The 17,332-nt window shown below is 47.5% G+C and overlaps 1 protein-coding gene across 2 annotated transcripts in view; it reads left to right on the top strand.

The window, feature by feature from the left end:
- Nucleotides 1-1,301: 1,301 nt before the first annotated feature.
- The window catches only part of LSR (lipolysis stimulated lipoprotein receptor), a 31,954-nt gene continuing 15,923 nt past the window's right edge, over nt 1,302-17,332 (top strand). The window contains exons 1-4 of one of the 2 annotated variants that reach the window (XM_040327200.1): nt 1,302-1,436; nt 5,729-6,070; nt 9,189-9,308; nt 16,885-16,941. In XM_040327200.1, the coding sequence (XP_040183134.1) occupies nt 1,385-1,436; nt 5,729-6,070; nt 9,189-9,308; nt 16,885-16,941 (571 nt within the window). In that variant the 5' untranslated portion in view covers nt 1,302-1,384. The remainder of the gene's footprint in view (nt 1,437-5,728; nt 6,071-9,188; nt 9,309-16,884; nt 16,942-17,332) is intronic. The other variant, XM_040327201.1, reaches the window with a different exon arrangement.

The raw sequence follows: 17,332 nt of genomic DNA, 5'->3' as shown, positions 1-17,332 counted from the left end.
ATCCCGTAGGGGGCGGGAATCATTTAAACTAGGCGCGTTCCCGCGCCGAGCGTAGTGCGCATGCTCCGTCGGGAAACTTTCCCGACGTGCATTGCGGCAAATGACGTCGCAAGGACGTCATTTGCTTCAAAGTGAACGTGAATGGCGTCCAGCGCCATTCACGATTCACTTACGCAAACGACGTAAATTTCTAATTTCGCGACGCGGGAACGACGGGTATCCTTAAGCATTGGCTGCCCCTGCTATAGAAGGGGCAGCCTTACGCAAAAAAAAACGCCGTACGCAAACAACGTAAACTGCGTACGCAGGGCTCGCGTAACGTTGTGAATCGGCGTTAGTATGCAATTTGCATACTATACGCTGAGCACAACGGGAACGCCACCTAGCGGCCATCGCAAGAATGCAGCCTAAGATATGCGGGCATAAGAGCCTTATGCCGCGCATATCTTAGGCTGTAGTCGGCGTAACGAGGTTCCTGAATCAGGAGAAGTCGTTACGCCGGGGCAAGTAAGCAATTGCGCTGCGTAACTATGGTTACACAGGCGCAATTGCTCTTTGAATCTGGGCCAATGTGAATAGTGACAATATGGAAAGGGGGGGGGGGGAGTTTGGTAGTCCATGTAACTCCAAAGTAACTGATCGCATAGAGGGAGGGGTTCTGTGGTCCTTGAATAATTAACTCGTTTTAATGTTTGATATGGTGGAGAGGGATTATACCCCCTGCCGGGTTCTTATTGCTGTCTGCGTCCCTGTCAGGGAGATTTATCCTCTCTCGTTGTCTTGATTGACAATATCCCGGCGAGTGGAAGAAAATTTCTAAAGTTTGGGTTGTCACCAGAACAGGAATAGAGGGGGAAATCTTCCAATGGGGACACTAGTTCTGGTGACAACTCACTTTGCAGGGATTTTCTTTCACTTCCGGTTTGGCTATGGGACAGGAAGTGAAGGGAAATCTCCCCAAAGGGACACAGGTGACAAAAAAATCTGTCCCTCCCTCACTCTCTCCAAAAAAAAAAGTAAAGTTTTGAATACTATGAATAAGGACAAAGTTACTGGATAAACCGGAAGTACAGGTGGAAATGTGACCCCCTGGATGGATGCCATACAGGGATGAAAGGGTTAAAAACTAAAGAGGGCGTGTCCCCCCAGGTAGAGCTGTGTGGAACTTTCCAGGTCATGTGACCCCCCGGCACCTGTGATTGGCCGGGGAGGGGCTGAGGCTGCACAGCGGAGGTGAGGGGGTTACACAGGGGCGCCGCAGGTGGCCGGAAGGAGGCGTGCACTGTGAGAGGGCGGGGTCGGGGCAGTGTGAGCGCGCACGGGGACGCGCGGGGAGTTTTGGGCGCACCTGGCGGAGTCACCTGAGGAGGAGTAGAGAGGAGAGATGGCGGCGGAGAGGGGCTGGGTGACCGTCCTGTGTGTGTTCTACATGGCAGGTGAGTGCGGGGAGACTTCGTACACAACTATCACCCACCCACACCGGGGCCCTCAGGAGCGGGCGGAGCCCCTGGAGGGTGTTTACTAGTGCGTGTGGGTGAGGGGGAAATACAACATTCCTCTCGGGATTAGAGGGGGATTGGGGGCGGTTTTCAAGTGGGGACAACTGTTTCCATGACAACTAAAAGGGGATTTCCTCTCACTTCCTCTTGTGTCTTAATACAGGAAGTGGGAATCCCCCTCCCCAGGTATTCACTGCTTCAAAATGAAACCCCTGTCCTTGGATATACAGGGCCCTCCGTCGTCGCTCGTAGTTACGCGGGGGCCCTCGCTCGTAGTTACGCGGGGGCCCACGCTCGTAGTTACGCGGGGGCCCACGCTCGTAGTTACGCGGGGGCCCACGCTCGTAGTTACGCGGGGGCCCTCGCTCGTAGTTACGCGGGGGCCCTCGCTCGTAGTTACGCGGGGGCCCTCGCTCGTAGTTACGCGGGGGCCCTCGCTCGTAGTTACGCGGGGGCCCCTCTGTCCTCGCTCGTAGTTACGCGGGGGCCCCTCTGTCCTCGCTCGTAGTTGCGCGGGGGCCCACGCTCGTAGTTGCGCGGGGGCCCACGCTCGTAGTTACGCGGGGGCCCTCGCTCGTAGTTACGCGGGGGCCCCTCTGTCCTCGCTCGTAGTTACGCGGGGGCCCCCTCTGTCCTCGCTCGTAGTTACGCGGGGGCCCCCTCTGTCCTCGCTCGTAGTTACGCGGGGGCCCCCTCTGTCCTCGCTCGTAGTTACGCGGGGGCCCCCTCTGTCCTCGCTCGTAGTTACGCGGGGGCCCCCTCTGTCCTCGCTCGTAGTTACGCGGGGGCCCCCTCTGTCCTCGCTCGTAGTTACGCGGGGGCCCCCTCTGTCCTCGCTCGTAGTTACGCGGGGGCCCCCTCTGTCCTCGCTCGTAGTTACGCGGGGGCCCCCTCTGTCCTCGCTCGTAGTTACGCGGGGGCCCCCTCTGTCCTCGCTCGTAGTTACGCGGGGGCCCCCTCCGTCCTCGCTCGTAGTTACGCGGGGGCCCCCTCCGTCCTCGCTCGTAGTTACGCGGGGGCCCCCTCCGTCCTCGCTCGTAGTTACGCGGGGCCCCTCCGTCCTCGCTCGTAGTTACGCGGGGCCCCTCCGTCCTCGCTCGTAGTTACGCGGGGGCCCTCCGTCCTCGCTCGTAGTTACGCGGGGGCCCTCCGTCCTCGCTCATACTTACAGGGGCGCCCCGTCCTCACTCACACAGGAGTGGGCACCCCCCCCCTGTCCTCGCTTGTGTTTACAGGAGTGGGCACCCCCGTCCGCGCTCGTGCTTACAGGGGTGGGCCCCCTGTCCTCGTGCTTACAGGGGGGCCCCAGTCGGCTCTCTGTCCTCGGCCTTACAAAGTGAGAGGTGACATCCCCCCTGAGACGCAGAGTGTGAGGTTACACCCCCAACCCAGGAAGTGAGAGGGGGACACAGGAAGCAGCAAATACTGGAGACTCGCTGTACCCTTTCTTCACACTCTGCTTGCGTACGAGTTGTAGAAATTCCCCCTGGCTTCCTGTCAGTCTCCATTGGTATCTGGGGCAGGAGAGAAGTAATGTTCCTAAATCCTTGTTCTTCCCGGTGTACGGCCCGTGTGAGGGGCCGCCTTGCCGGTGTACGGCCCGTGTGAGGGGCCGCCTTGCCGGTGTACGGCCCGTGTGAGGGGCCGCCTTGCCGGTGTACGGCCCGTGTGAGGGGCCGCCTTGCCGGTGTACGGCCCGTGTGTAACCCCCTGGTTTGGCTCTGTCGTTATGCTTACAGGGCCCCCCCCCCCCCCCCCATAGCCGCCATTCTTCTGAAAATGCCAGTGGACCGGCTTGCATGCTGTCCATTCGAGCAGTTTGTCACGTGACTTTGGACATCAGTCGCATGACAAGTCGCACCCCAAACATAGAAGTCTTTACATATTTGCTATGGGGGTTATCGTTCAAATCGCATGACAAGTCGCGCCCTGCAGTCCGCAATGGAAGCGGTCAAATAGGTGCGACTTCATTTAGAGTCGCGTCAGTTTTTGAAAGCAGTTCCTGCGCTACTTTTTGCATGTTCAGGCGAGACTTCCATAGACTTCTGTGCGTGAAGTCGCAGAGACGTCTTCCGATTCGCACCGGAAATTGGGCGACTTCAAGTGAAGTCTTGTGATTTTAAAGTCTGATTTGGTGTGAATGACTCTGTGGCTGTTGGCCTCTCGCTGTACATGGATTGGATGTGTAAATAAAGCTTTGTGAGCAGAATTATAATGTGACATTTCATAGAGAACGTTGCAACAAAGTAACGTTTTTTTCCCTTGAACTGTGACTTGTACAGCGCGTCTTCCTCCTTCGTATGATCCCGATACAATGTTTTGAATGCTTGCAGCGTCTTTCTGCTGTCCAGTAGATCTCTAAAATCTTTATCACATCCTCTTATTACTCATCGTATCTCCCTTGCGGGGATTTTTCTGGATCTGCTCCCGGTGACTCTCCTGCCTGTTTGTTTCGATGGTGGGGGGGGGAGTTTTGATCAGCACTGAGAATGGCCCAGGGGGAGGGGAGAGCTGGGGGGGGGGGGGGTCCTGCCTTTCTCTGGTGAAGAAGAACTCTTCAGGAGGGCAGGATGTGAGGTCATAGAGTGTAACAACAATATGACACCTGCTGGGGGGGGCCCGCCTTTGTCTCTGGAATCACCTGAACTGCAGTGCCACCCGCTGACGGCTCTTCTGTATTGCAACTACAGTGTATAATCCAGTCTTTTTCAACTACAGTGAAACCTTGGTTTGCGCGCATAATTCGTTCCAGAAAAATGCTTGTAATCCAAAACACTTGTATATCAAAGCATTTTTTTTTTACAGGGTATAGAAGAGAGGAGCCTCTAAGTGTAGCAATAAGTTGCTAAATGTTGTACCTTCGTTAAATGTAACCATATTGCTATGCTTGGAGTCTTTCTTTCTTTCTTTCTCCGTTGTGACATGACGCTACTCTTATATCAAGGCAAAATTTATTAGAACATTTTGCTCGTCTTGCACAACGCTTTTAAACCAAGTTACACTCAAACCAAGGTTTTACTGTACGTTTATGTGAAAAATAAGAGATTGCCAAGGGTTTCTTCAGCAGTGATCGGTTTCCAACTTGCAGATAATAAAATGGTGACCCCAATGAATGTATTTGCTGTCTGTAAGGCGGGCATTCTTCCCGCTGACCACCAGTGTAAGGATCTCTCTCTCTCTTCCCGCTGGCTGCCAGTGTAAGGATCTTTCTCTGTTCCCGCTGGCTGCCAGTGTAAGGATCTCTTGTTCCCGCTGGCTGCCAGTGTAAGGATCTCTCTCGTTCCCGCTGGCTGCCAGTGTAAGGATCTCTCTCTGTTCCCGCTGGCTGCCAGTGTAAGGGTCTCTCTCGTTCCCGCTGGCTGCCAGTGTAAGGGTCTCTCTCGTTCCCGCTGGCTGCCAGTGTAAGGATCTCTCTCGTTCCCGCTGGCTGCCAGTGTAAGGATCTCTCTCGTTCCCGCTGGCTGCCAGTGTAAGGATCTCTCTCGTTCCCGCTGGCTGCCAGTGTAAGGAGATCTCTCGTTCCCGCTGGCTGCCAGTGTAAGGATCTCTCTCGTTCCCGCTGGCTGCCAGTGTAAGGATCTCTCTCGTTCCCGCTGGCTGCCAGTGTAAGGATCTCTCTCGTTCCCGCTGGCTGCCAGTGTAAGGATCTCTCTCGTTCCCGCTGGCTGCCAGTGTAAGGATCTCTCTCGTTCCCGCTGGCTGCCAGTGTAAGGATCTCTCTCGTTCCCGCTGGCTGCCAGTGTAAGGATCTCTCTCGTTCCCGCTGGCTGCCAGTGTAAGGATCTCTCTCGTTCCCGCTGGCTGCCAGTGTAAGGATCTCTCTCGTTCCCGCTGGCTGCCAGTGTAAGGAGATCTCTCGTTCCCGCTGGCTGCCAGTGTAAGGAGATCTCTCTCTTGCCGCTGGCTGCCAATTTATTAATCTTTTTCAAGAAAACTAAACAAAATTTGCGCTTTAGTTTTCCGTAGCGGGGGTAAAGGTTGAGGTTTCAATTTTTTCTGGGTGCATATTCTGACCGGGCCAGAAATTGAGAGGAAATCTCCCATTTTCATTGGCAAAGGCATTGATGGATAATCTCTAGATGTGGTCAGATGTACCTTCACTGTGGGGAGATCTCCTCTTGCTTTCCATCTTCTCTTATGTGTGTCTCCTTCCTTTTTATATTTTGTAAACTGTACAGTTTTTTTTAATTTCCTCCTTTTGATGAATGTTCTAATTTTCTGTCCTGTAGGATGCATCAGTGGAATGACAGTGACTGTAAAGAATCCTTTCAATGTGGTGGTCTTGTTCCAGCCGGTCACTCTGCAGTGCAACTACCAGACCTCATCTCAGCAGCCTCCCCTCGTAACCTGGAAGTACAAATCCTTCTGCAGGGATCGCATCGCTGATGCTTTCAACCCAACCAGCCAGGACACCCAGATCAATAGTCAGCTGCAGGCCGCCAACCCCGGGTACAATCCGTACGTGGAGTGCCAGGATAGCTCCCGTACAGTCCGCATGGTGGCCAGCAAGCAAGGCAACGCAGTCACTCTGGGCGACTTCTACCAGGGACGTAAAATCACTATTAACAACAGTAGGTGACATTATTATTATTATTATTATTATTATATTTTTCTTTTTTTAGGCTTTGTTTAGCTTTTGTTGGGGTTATGTAGCAAAATTTGGATAGAAATTCTAAATGGAACAATTTTAAGGACGATAAAAAAAAATCTGATTAATGTATCTCTGTATTAATTTGTGATTATAAAGCAGTGTAAGCAACTGAATTTAACCTGGTATCAGTCGCCTGTACAGCAGAGGTCGCAAACTGCTGACCCTGCAGCTGTTACAAAACTACAAGTCCCATGAGTCATTGCAAGGCTGACAGTTACAAGCCTGACTTCCACAGGCAGAGGCATGATGGGACTTGTAGTTCCCAACAGCTGGAGGGCTGCCAGGTTGAGACCTCTGCTGTACACCAAAGGGATATACAGGTAGGAGAGAGCCGGGTAATAGAGCTTATCGGTCTGTTGCTTCTCCTTTCACTGTCCAGTCACATGCTGAGGAAGGGATAAGACTTGTTGGTATTAACCACTTAAGCCCCGGACCAAAATGCAGCTAAAGTCCCAGGCCAGGTTTTGCTATTCGGCACTGCGTCGCTTTAACAGACAATTGCGCGGTCGTGCGACATGGCTCCCAAACAAAATTGACGTCCTTTCTTTCCCTCAAATAGAGCTTTCATTTGGTGGTATTTTATCACCTCTGCGGTTTTTATTTTTTGCGATATAAACAAAAATAGAGCGACAATTTAGAAAAAAATGCAATATTTTTTACTTTTTGCTGTAATAAATATCCCCCAAAAACGTATATATAAAAAAATAAAATGTCCTCAGTTTAGGCCGATACGTATTCTTCATATTTTTGGTAAAAAAAATCCCAATAAGCGTTTATCGATTGGTTTGCGTAAAATTTATAGCGTTTACAAAATAGGGGATAGTTTTATTGCATTTCTATAAAAAAAATTTTTTTTACTACTAATGGCGGCGATCAGCGTTTTTTTTCGTGACTGCGACATTATGGCGGACACTTCGGACAATTTTGACACATTTTTGGGACCATTGTCATTTTCACAGCAAAAAATGCATTTAAATTGCATTGTTTATTGTGAAAATGACAGTTGCAGTTTGGGAGTTAACCACAGGGGGCGCTGAAGGAGTTGTGCTTCACCTAGTGTGTGTTTACAACTGTAGGGGGGTGTGGCTGTAGGACTGACATCATCGATCGTGTCTCCCTATAAAAAGGATCACTCGATCGATACGCCGCCACAGTGAAGCACAGGGAAGCCGTGTTTACATACGGCTCTCCCCGTTCTTCAGCTCCGGGGAGCGATCACGAGGGGGCGGCTAGAAACGAATAGCCGCACCGTCGTCCCGGATCGCTCCCCGACGATTTCCGACCGCCGCATGTACCGGGGGGGGGGGGGGGGGTCGGACCTACGGAAAGGCGGGGACGTACCTGTACGCCCATCTGCCTGTACGTGCCATTCTATGGACGTATATGTACATGCGGCGGTCGTTAAGTGGTTAAAGTGGATCATCACCCTCAGTCGGATGTTGCCTCCTCTCCACCCCTCTTCCTCTTTGCTGTGCAAATCTGGCTTTTTTTTGTTTTTCAAAAAAAAAAATTCAATTTTTTTTTTTTTTTTTTTGTGAATACCCTCTGGCCCTGTATGTCGCATAGGCCATCATTGAGAGGGGGGTCAGAGGCTGGTGCATCTGCAACATGAATATTGGTGCAACATGTTACAAAACTGAACTTATCCTTTTACATTTGTAATTGGGGGTGATACAAATTAATTTAATGGGGGGGGGGGGGGGATCCAATCTAAAGATGAATTCCAGGCATGGTATAATTTTACATAATTACCTTGGACCAAGGTAACTATGTTCTATACCGGGGATATGCAATTAGCAGACTTTTAGCTGTTGCAGAACTACAAGTCGCATGAGTTATAGCAAGACTCTGACAGCCAGAGGCATGACGGGACTTGTCGTTTTGCAACAGCTGGAGGTCCGCTAATTGCATATCCCTGTTCTATACCATACCTGGCCGATGTCTCTAAAAGTTGGGAAATCACTGAAGCAGACATCGCTACTCCAGTGATCTCCCTTGCTTCCGGGTCTTGTGCTAAGCAGGCGACCTGATGCATTGTGAACACAGGTGGTCGGCTTCTCAGCATGGGAGCAATTCAGAGAATGCTTTGCATTTTATGAATGCAAAGCGTTCTCTGATTGGAGGAGGTGGGGCAGTGACTTCATGCTTTCCAGCTCTTCTAATTAGAGAATACTTTGCACGCATTGCGGAAAGTGCAAAGCATTCTCTGAGTGGCACCTATGCTGAGCGACCGACCAACTTGTGTTTAGAATGCACCAGGCCAGCCACTCCGCATTGGATCCGAAAGCAAGTTGAGATCACTGGAGTAGCGGTGTCTATTACAGAGGTTGGCAGCTTCTATATGTATTGGCCAGGGATGGTATATACCAGGGATCTTCAAACTACGGCCCTCCAGCTGTTGCGGAACTACACATCCCATGAGGCATTGTAAAACTCTACCATTCACAGACATGACTAGGCATGATGGGAATTGTAGTTCCTGAACAACTAGAGGGCCATAGTTTGAAGACCCCTGGTATATATATTGTGATACAAAGGGAAACTTGCCCAAGCTCTACTGCTATATTGAGAATTGGTGAGCGGAGTGACCTACACAAACGGGTGCCCTGGTTGTGTAGGACAGTGGTCATCAACCCTGTCCTGCAGGGCCCACTAACAGGCCAGGTTTTATGTATTACCTTGGGGAGATGCAGACTAGAATGCTGCAATCACTGAGCAGCAAATGATATCAGCTGTGATGTATTTCAGTTATCTTGCAAACCTGGCCTGTTAGGTAGCCCTGCAGGACAGGGTTGATGACCACTGGTGTAGGTCACTGGAAAAAAAGAGCCGGCAAACCACAAGCTTTAAAATATACTTGCCACAACAGCAATGTACAATCCAGCATAATGCTAGCGTGTTTCGGCCAAAGCTTTCCTCATAGCTATGGGGGGGGGGGGGGGGGGGGACTGTTCTGATATACTGTATGTATTTCTGTGCATTTTAACTTTTTATTGTGTTTATTTTGTGAGCCTCCCATAATGTTTGTTCATTTTCAGATGCAGATCTCAGTATTGAACAGACGGCATGGGGAGATGGCGGCGTTTACTATTGCACCGTGTTCTCTGGTCAGGATTTGTCGGGGAATAATGAGGCTTACGCTGAACTGCTGGTATTGGGTAAGACTATTGCAGTGTTTTTCAGAAATCTTCTATTCTGTGAGTAGAGCATACAGAACATAAACTGCTGCCGGAAGCTTTGAAAGAGAATTGAAGAATTCTGCTTTACAGAGAGAGTTGTATAAAGTGACAATTAAAGAGGAAGTAAACCCTGATGGGTTTTGGTTCCCGGCGCAGTAAAAGCATAATGTGCTAGTATAATTGCATACTAGCACATTATGTGCCACTTGCCTGCAAACGAAGCTTGCGCTGTCCCTGCTGCAGGCCGCATCCATCTTCGCCCCTCTTCCTTTCAGGGCCACCGATTTCGGCTCTCTAAATGGTCGGAGTTGCGTGACGTCACTCCGGCGTTTCTTCATAGCGCATGTGCCGATGACATTGGCGCACTACAAGGTAAATAGCTCTTAAATGGCGTACGTTTAGGAGATAGTTACTGTACCTGTAGGTATGGCTTACCTAATGGGTACAAATTCTGCATTGGGGGTTTACAACCACTTTAACCGCTTAAGGACCGCCTCCTGCACATATACGTCGGTAGAATGTCACGGCTGGGCACAGGTACGTCCTCTTTAAGTGCCTAGCCGTGGATAGCGGGCGCACGCCCGCGACCCGGTCCGAAGCTCAGGGACCAGATCGCTGCTGGAGTCCCGCGGTCGGTCCCCGGAGCTGAAGAACGGAGAGAGCGTGTGTAAAAACAGCTTCCCCGTTCTTCACTGTGGCGCGCCGTCATTGATCGTGTGTTCCCTCTTATAGGGAAACACAATCAATGACGTCACACCTACAGCCACACCCCCCTACAGTTAGAAACACAAATGAGGTCACACTTAAACCCTTCAGCGCCCCCTTGTGGTTAACTCCCAAACTGCAATTGTAATTTTCACAGTAAACCATGCATTTTTAATGCATTTTTTGCTGTGGAAATGACAATGGTCCCAAAAATGTGTCAAAATTGTCCGCCATAATGTCGCAGTCACGAAAAAAATCGCTGATCGCCGCCATTAGGAGTAATTTTTTTTTTTATAAAAATGCAATAAAACTCCCCTATTTTGTAAACGCTATAAATTTTTCGCAAACCAATCGAACGCTTATTGCGATTTTTTTTTTTTTTTTTTTTTTTATTACATTTTTTACCAAAAATAGGTAGAATACGTATCGGCCTAAACTGAGGAAAAATATTTTTTTTTTATATACTTTTGGGGGATATTTATTATAGCAAAAAGTAAAAAATATAGCATTTTTTTTCAAAATTGTCGCTTTCAATTTATAGCGCAAAAAACAAACCGCAGAGGTGATCAAATACCACCAAAAGAAAGCTCTATTGGTGGAAAAAAAAGGACGCCAATTTTGTTTGGGAGCCACGTCGCACGACCGCGCAATTGTCAGTTAAAGCGACGCAGTGCCGAATCGCAAAAAACTGGCCAGGTCCTTTAGCTGCCTAAAGGTCCGGGTCTTAAGTGGTTAAAGTGGTTGTAAACCCTTACAATATACAATGAAGTGACTGGCCTCAGGTGATACACAGAGGTGAAACAAATCCTCCTACATAAGTTGCACCTGTTTTTTTTGCAGCCATTTCTTTCTACAGAGCCAAGGTGCAGAATTTAGACAGCATTTCCCAGCTCCAGGGGGCAGGAATCTGATGTCAGAGACTGCACATCATAGCGCTGAGTGTCATCTGAGACCTGAATGGACAGTTTCTCAGGGTAAAGAACTGAGGCTGGCTCAAGGGTTGGGACTTTAAATTGAGGCAATACATATATATACCTCCATCCCCCGATAAAGTTTTAAACATGAAAGATAATGGTGGGACTTTAAATGAAGCACACTGCTAATTAAAAGAGCCAATCAATATGTCCATAGTTTTATTGATACAAAAAGGGCATACATACACATAAAAAATCGTTGCATTTTTATAGTGGTAGGTCATAGTAAAGAAGTCTAAACAATTAAATCACATGTTTTTTGTGTGTATGTATGCCCTTTTTGTATCAATAAAACTATGGATATATTGATTGGCTCTTTCAATTAGCAGTGTGCTTTATTTAAAGTCCCACCATTAGCTTTCATGTTTAAGTCTCTCAGGGAAACTTGCACATCAGAGGTTGTCAATCACCTGCTGTGTGCTTGAGGTGTGTGTGGGGCGGGGGGTTGGGGGTGTTGGCCATGTCCCTGGATTGTCTGGTGTCGACATAGAACGGGGTGGGCAATTCATTTTTCCAATGTGAATGGGGTCTTATGTCCACCTGAGTTTTGTGAACCTGAGCGAATCGCTGCTTATCCTGAGCTTACTCAAATCTTATGACCTGCTGCACCATGTACACCCCTTTCCTCGTTTCCCTGCCTGCTCACCTGACTCCTGTCACTCATCCGGTTTTATTTTTCTGCCAATAACAGGCGATCTGCAATTGTGTTACCATGTTCTATTTGCACAAATTTCCTTATGTAAAGTACAAACAGAACTTGCGTGTAACACCTTGTACCGTGTAGGGCTGTTATACTGTCACCCATCATCTTTCATGGGGGGGGAATCTTAACCACTTGCCGCCCGCCAATTGCAGATTGACGTCGGCAAAGTGGTTTCAATATCCTGAGTGGACGTCATATGACGTCCTCAGGATATTGAGCCGCTGCGCGCCCCCGGGGGCACGCATCGCGGCGATTGTTGTTGCAGGGTGTCAGTCTGACACCCCGCAACACCGATCTAGGTAAAGAGTCTCCGACGGCGACTCTTTACCACGTGATCAGCCGTGTCCAATCACGGCTGATTACGATGTAAACGGGAAAAGCCGGTAATCAACTTTTCCTCACTCGCGTCTGTCAGAGACGAGTAGAGAAGAGCCGATCGGCTGCTCCTCTGACAGGGGGGGTTTGTGCTGATCGATCATCAGCACAGCCCCCCGAGGATGCCCACACTGGACTACCAGGGATGCCACTAGACCACCAGGGATGCAAAACGCACACTAGACCACCAGGGATGACAGAAATAATGGATGCCAATCAGTGCCCACAATGGGCATCGCTAATTGGCAGGCATTGCTTGGCACTGATTGGCATCCATTAGTACAACACATATGTTAGTGCCGCCTATCAGTGCCCATCCGTGCTGCCTATAAGTGCCGCCTATTAGTGCCCATCAATGCCACCACATCAGTGCCACCTCATGGGTGCCCATCAGAGCCGTACCATCAGTTCCCATCAGTGAAGGAGAAAACTTACTTATTTACAATGTTTTATAACCGAAACAAAAAAACGTTTTTTTTTTTCAAAATTTTCGGTAATTTTTTATTTATTTTTTGCAAAAATAAAAATCCCAGAGGTGATCAAATACCACCAAAAGAAAGCTCTATTTGTGGGGTACAAAATAGCAAATTTAGTTTGGGTACAGTGTAGCACGACCGCGCAATTGTCATTCAAAGTGCGACAGCGCTGAAAGCTAAAAATTGGTCTGGGCTGGAAGGTGTATAAGTGCCCGGTATGGAAGTGGTTAAACAAAATATTATTGGAACTGGCTCAACAGTAAAGTGTAGGTACATGCCATGGGGTTTGTAATAATTTCTCTTCAGCCCACCCAGGCGGCCCTCAGACCACAGAAGGTCCAAACTGTGGCGCCTTCCTCTTACTTTTGCACTCTACAAGCACTCCAGCATTGCAGAGGACCTGTAGAATAAAAAGATGGTAGTTGCAAAATTTTACAGCATGATATCGTTGCATTTTTTTTCATTTTTTAGTATAAAAATACTATGGTGCACACAAACCCAATATAATCCCCATTTTGTTCTTTTTATTTTTTTTTTTAGAATGGAAGGAAAAAAAACTTTGGAAATTCTCTGCGTAATCCTGACCTCCTTTTTAAATGATACCACTTACATAGGTGCTGCCCACAATGTTATGTGTATTCTCACACCAGAAATATAAAGAAGTGAGCCTTATACACACAACTCCCAGCGTGTGTTAATGTGTACAATTCTTTGTCGGGTTTTTTAAATTTAAATTGGGGTAATGTATTGTTACTACAGATACTCCTCCTCGTTTTAACGACTTGCCTGTTTAACGCGCGCTCGGACTTGCGACCAGCTCTCCCCGGCCGGCCGACCGCGATGTACAGAATTTTTGTTTTGTGTTCTGTACTTATGCAAATTAAAACAATGTTATTGAGCTGAAGTTTTGTGTTTTTTTTTTAGACTTTTTTTTTCCCCCCACAATACAGTAGTTAAAAATGCTTAAAATATTAAATACTTGTGGCTCCTCGTTTTAACAACCTGGTCGTTGAGTGAGGAGAGCCTGTACTCTTAGAGATTCTTTTTGATCATTTTGTTATGCATTACAAAAAAATCGAATCCATAGATTGCATTGAATAAAAATATTGTTTGTGCCAAAATCTTGTTCTATATTCATCTAATTTTAAAGTCTCTTCGGTTTCCTCCTCAAATATGTGCATCCAAACTTGGTAAATCCTCCACATGCAAAAAATTGGTGACTCCCACCACCTTTTCATAATGTTTTCCTCTTAAATAAGTCACATGTCCTTTCCTTCCCCCTTCTTTTTTATTTTTTTTGTTACATTTTTGTGTACTTTAGTAAGGCTGCTTTCACATTGCCGCGTGAAGCCGCGGTGACGGTATAGCCGTGCTATTTGTAGCGCGGCTATACCGTCGTATTTACCGCGATATTTGGGCGCTAGCGGTGAGGTTTTAACCCCCGCTAGCAGCCGTAAAAGGGTTAATACTGCCCGCGTTGCTTCCCATTGATTTCAATGGGAAGGCGCGGTATAGGAGCGGTGAACACACTGCTCCTATACCGCGGTTAAGATGCGGCTAGCAGGACTTTTGGTGCGCTCCTGCTAGCGCACCGCTTCAATGTGAAAGCCTTCGGGCTTTCACATTGAACACTGCAGGGCATGATTTTTCATGCAGTATAGCAGCGCTATTTTTAGCACTGTACCGCATGAAAAACGCCCCAGTGTGCAAGGGGCCTTAGAGTTTTTTACTAGAAGGAAATAATTATGCAATACTCATTGGTGCATCCATTAATGCCGTACAATCAGAAGAATGAATCGCGAACAAAAGAGAAGAGAAGAAAAAGGCGCACCAGCCTAGTGTGTTACCGTTGACAATTTAATAGAATAAAAAACTACTCGGTAGTAGTTTTTTATTCTATTAAATTGTCAACGGTAACACACTAGGCTGGTGCGCCCTTTTCTTTTCTTTTTGTTTTCTACTAGGATATTCCCCATTCCCCATCCATGAAGGGCAGCAAGGCCACTGTTACCGTTATTGGCATTCTTCCCATGGAACCATTGACCGTTGGACAATCCACTCGTGCGCAGGAGTTTTTTGGCTATACTTCTTTTCCTATGGATCACAGGAGTGCAGTTCATTCTTTTGCACTCCTGTGACCCGTTTTCAGCAGAGAGCGGGCTGAAGCCTGCTCTCTGCTGACGTCAGTCGGTCCAGGCTCGGGCATCATCACGACCATGGAGTCGGGGTCTGCCAGATCCCTGGAACGGCAGCCGACTCAGTTTCTTGGTGCGCCGCTAAGAGCCTGAGCTGACCGCTCCCAGTGAGCTTGGGGGGGGCAAAGAGCTGGTGCCTGATAGTCAGCAAACACTCTGCCCGGGGAGCTGAGAGAACAGAGCGATCGGCGGTGTTCAATCGCTCGGTTCTCAGTGTTGGAGGTGCTGGGGGACACCTAGGTAAGTATAAATAAGGAATCTAACCAGGAGCCTGTGAAGCAGAGCTTTATTCAAGTGAATTGATACCAACTTTTCCAGACTCTTATATGGTGTGTCCATGAAAAATTTGGAAATACTGATACCCCAAAAATGTTTTGCATTACAAACCTGGATACTGGTGGAAGTGAAATGGGTGGAGTTGCCCTCAGGTGGATTTTATTTTAATCTTATTCAAACATGTGACTAATGTCTTTCCTGGCAGGCATCCTATTAACATTACTAATTTGCTAATGTTGGTGTTCACTGACTATTCACATGGTGATTTAATACCGCCCCTTTCTAGCTAGTTCTCCATCTTGGAGAGCAACAAAATGCAGATTTCTTTTTTCAGGACTTGATCTAATCATCCCTTTTGTTGTCGGCTTCCATCATGCAACAGATCCTCCTTTTCTTATGATAATTTGAGCAGTTGACTCGAAGGGGTAAATCTACTAAAGGCAAATGGTACACTCCTGTAAGTGCAGTTGCTCCAGAGTAAGGCGCGTTCGCATAGTACACGTGCAGAGCCCGCCAGGAAGTGTGCACGGCGCTGCGCTAATCACAGCCGGGGAGACATTTCCCGATCTCTGCAGCCGAGCATCGGGACAATGTCTCCCTGGTTGTGATTAGTGCAGCGCCGGCCCGTGCACACTTCCTGGCGGGCTCTGCACGTGTACTATGCGAACACGCCAGACTTACTCCGGAGCTTGGTAAATTGGTTAAAACTTCACTTTGTAAAGAATACCCAATCGCATGCAGGGAAAATTGAAACAAAAAAAAGAATTTTTGCTTGCACATGATTGGATTATGAAAGTCGGCAGCACTTTCGATCATTTACGTAGGGTGCTTTCACACCGAGACAACGTGTGTGTGTGTGTGTGTGTGTGTGTGTGTTTTTTTTTTTTTTTGCTCCAGTGTGAAAGGGGTCTAAGCTCTGGAGCAAGGTTCTTCAAACTTTCTAACCAACGGGCCGGTTTACTGTCCTTCAGACCTTCAGAGACTTTTTAAATTGTAAGCTCCTTGAGGGCAGGGACTGATGTGGATGTACAATATGTAAAGTGTTGGGTACATTTTTGGCACTGTATTCTGTAAATACCGGTAATATTTGAGATTGGGGGTTCACTTGTCTCGGTTGATGCAGTAACACTGCCATCTAGAGGTTACTTTTCAGAAAGGTGAATTGAATTTCTTTTGCGGTTTTGTGCTTTTGGTAAGATGTGAGCTGGTTTAAGGAATTGCTTGATAAAACCACTTATGAAAAACGGTTTTAAAAATATCCCCCTCTGTTAAATCCTTCCCCCTTCTTTTTTCTTTTTTTTTTTAAGTAGCTAAAGGCAAAATGGTTTTCTCATTTTGGATAGTGTAAGGGAGGGTTTTAACCCCCCCCCCGTCAGTTTATTTTTTGCCATCTGTGTCCCATTGCGGTGATTTCCCTTTTGTTTCCTGTCCCAGAGCCAAACAGGAAGTGGAAGGAAATCCCTGCACATTAAGGGAATCTCTTGGGGACCCCCAGAACTAGCATTCCCATTGGAAGGTTTACTTTGCCTTTTTTTGGGGGGGGGACAACCACCCAAAATGTGATATTTTCTTTTACTTTCAAGTTTCAATGATAATGGTAAACAGTACAAATGGAGAGGGGAAATCTCTCTAATGGGGACACAGACAAATAACTGCCTGGGTTTCTAATCCATCGCCACTCCATCCAAAACTAAAAAAAAAAAGTTTATTTTTTTAGTTATACTTTAATATTCTGCCTTATCTTTCAGTTATTTTTTTTCTTTTCATAGGGATTTTTTGCATTTGTTCCCCTTTTTTTTTTTTTTTTTTTCACAAATTTGTTTGGTAACATGTCTTTCTTTTGTCCCGTAGGTAAAACCTCAGCGGTCTCTGAACTGTTACCAGACTTTCAGATAGATAACATGGAAGGTAACTGTTCCATGACCAGCTACCTCGCGCCCCCCCCCCCCCCTTATACAATACAAAATATGTCCCTTTGTTAGCACTAAAATAACTTCCTACTAACCTCTTTACCTTTCCACCAAATCTAAAATACCCACAAGTCAGTTTTATATAAAAGAGCCAAGACTAACATTGCCAGATGTTTTTGCCACAGTTCTAGGAAGCCATTGTGTGTAAGTAGTGCAGGTATTTGCATGGTTTAAAAACCAAGTGAATTGGCAAATGGCAATTTTTATCATTAATGTGCATGCAGGTTAGACAAATATACCGAATTCAAGTAAATCAAATGTTGATATACTAAAACTGGAGAGTGTAAAATCTGGTGCAGCTGTGCATGGCAGCCAATCGGCTTCTAACT

Source organism: Rana temporaria, chromosome 10 (assembly GCF_905171775.1).
Source record: "Rana temporaria chromosome 10, aRanTem1.1, whole genome shotgun sequence".
Classification (NCBI taxonomy): domain Eukaryota; kingdom Metazoa; phylum Chordata; class Amphibia; order Anura; family Ranidae; genus Rana; species Rana temporaria.
This window is presented reverse-complemented; position numbering and strand designations above follow the sequence as displayed.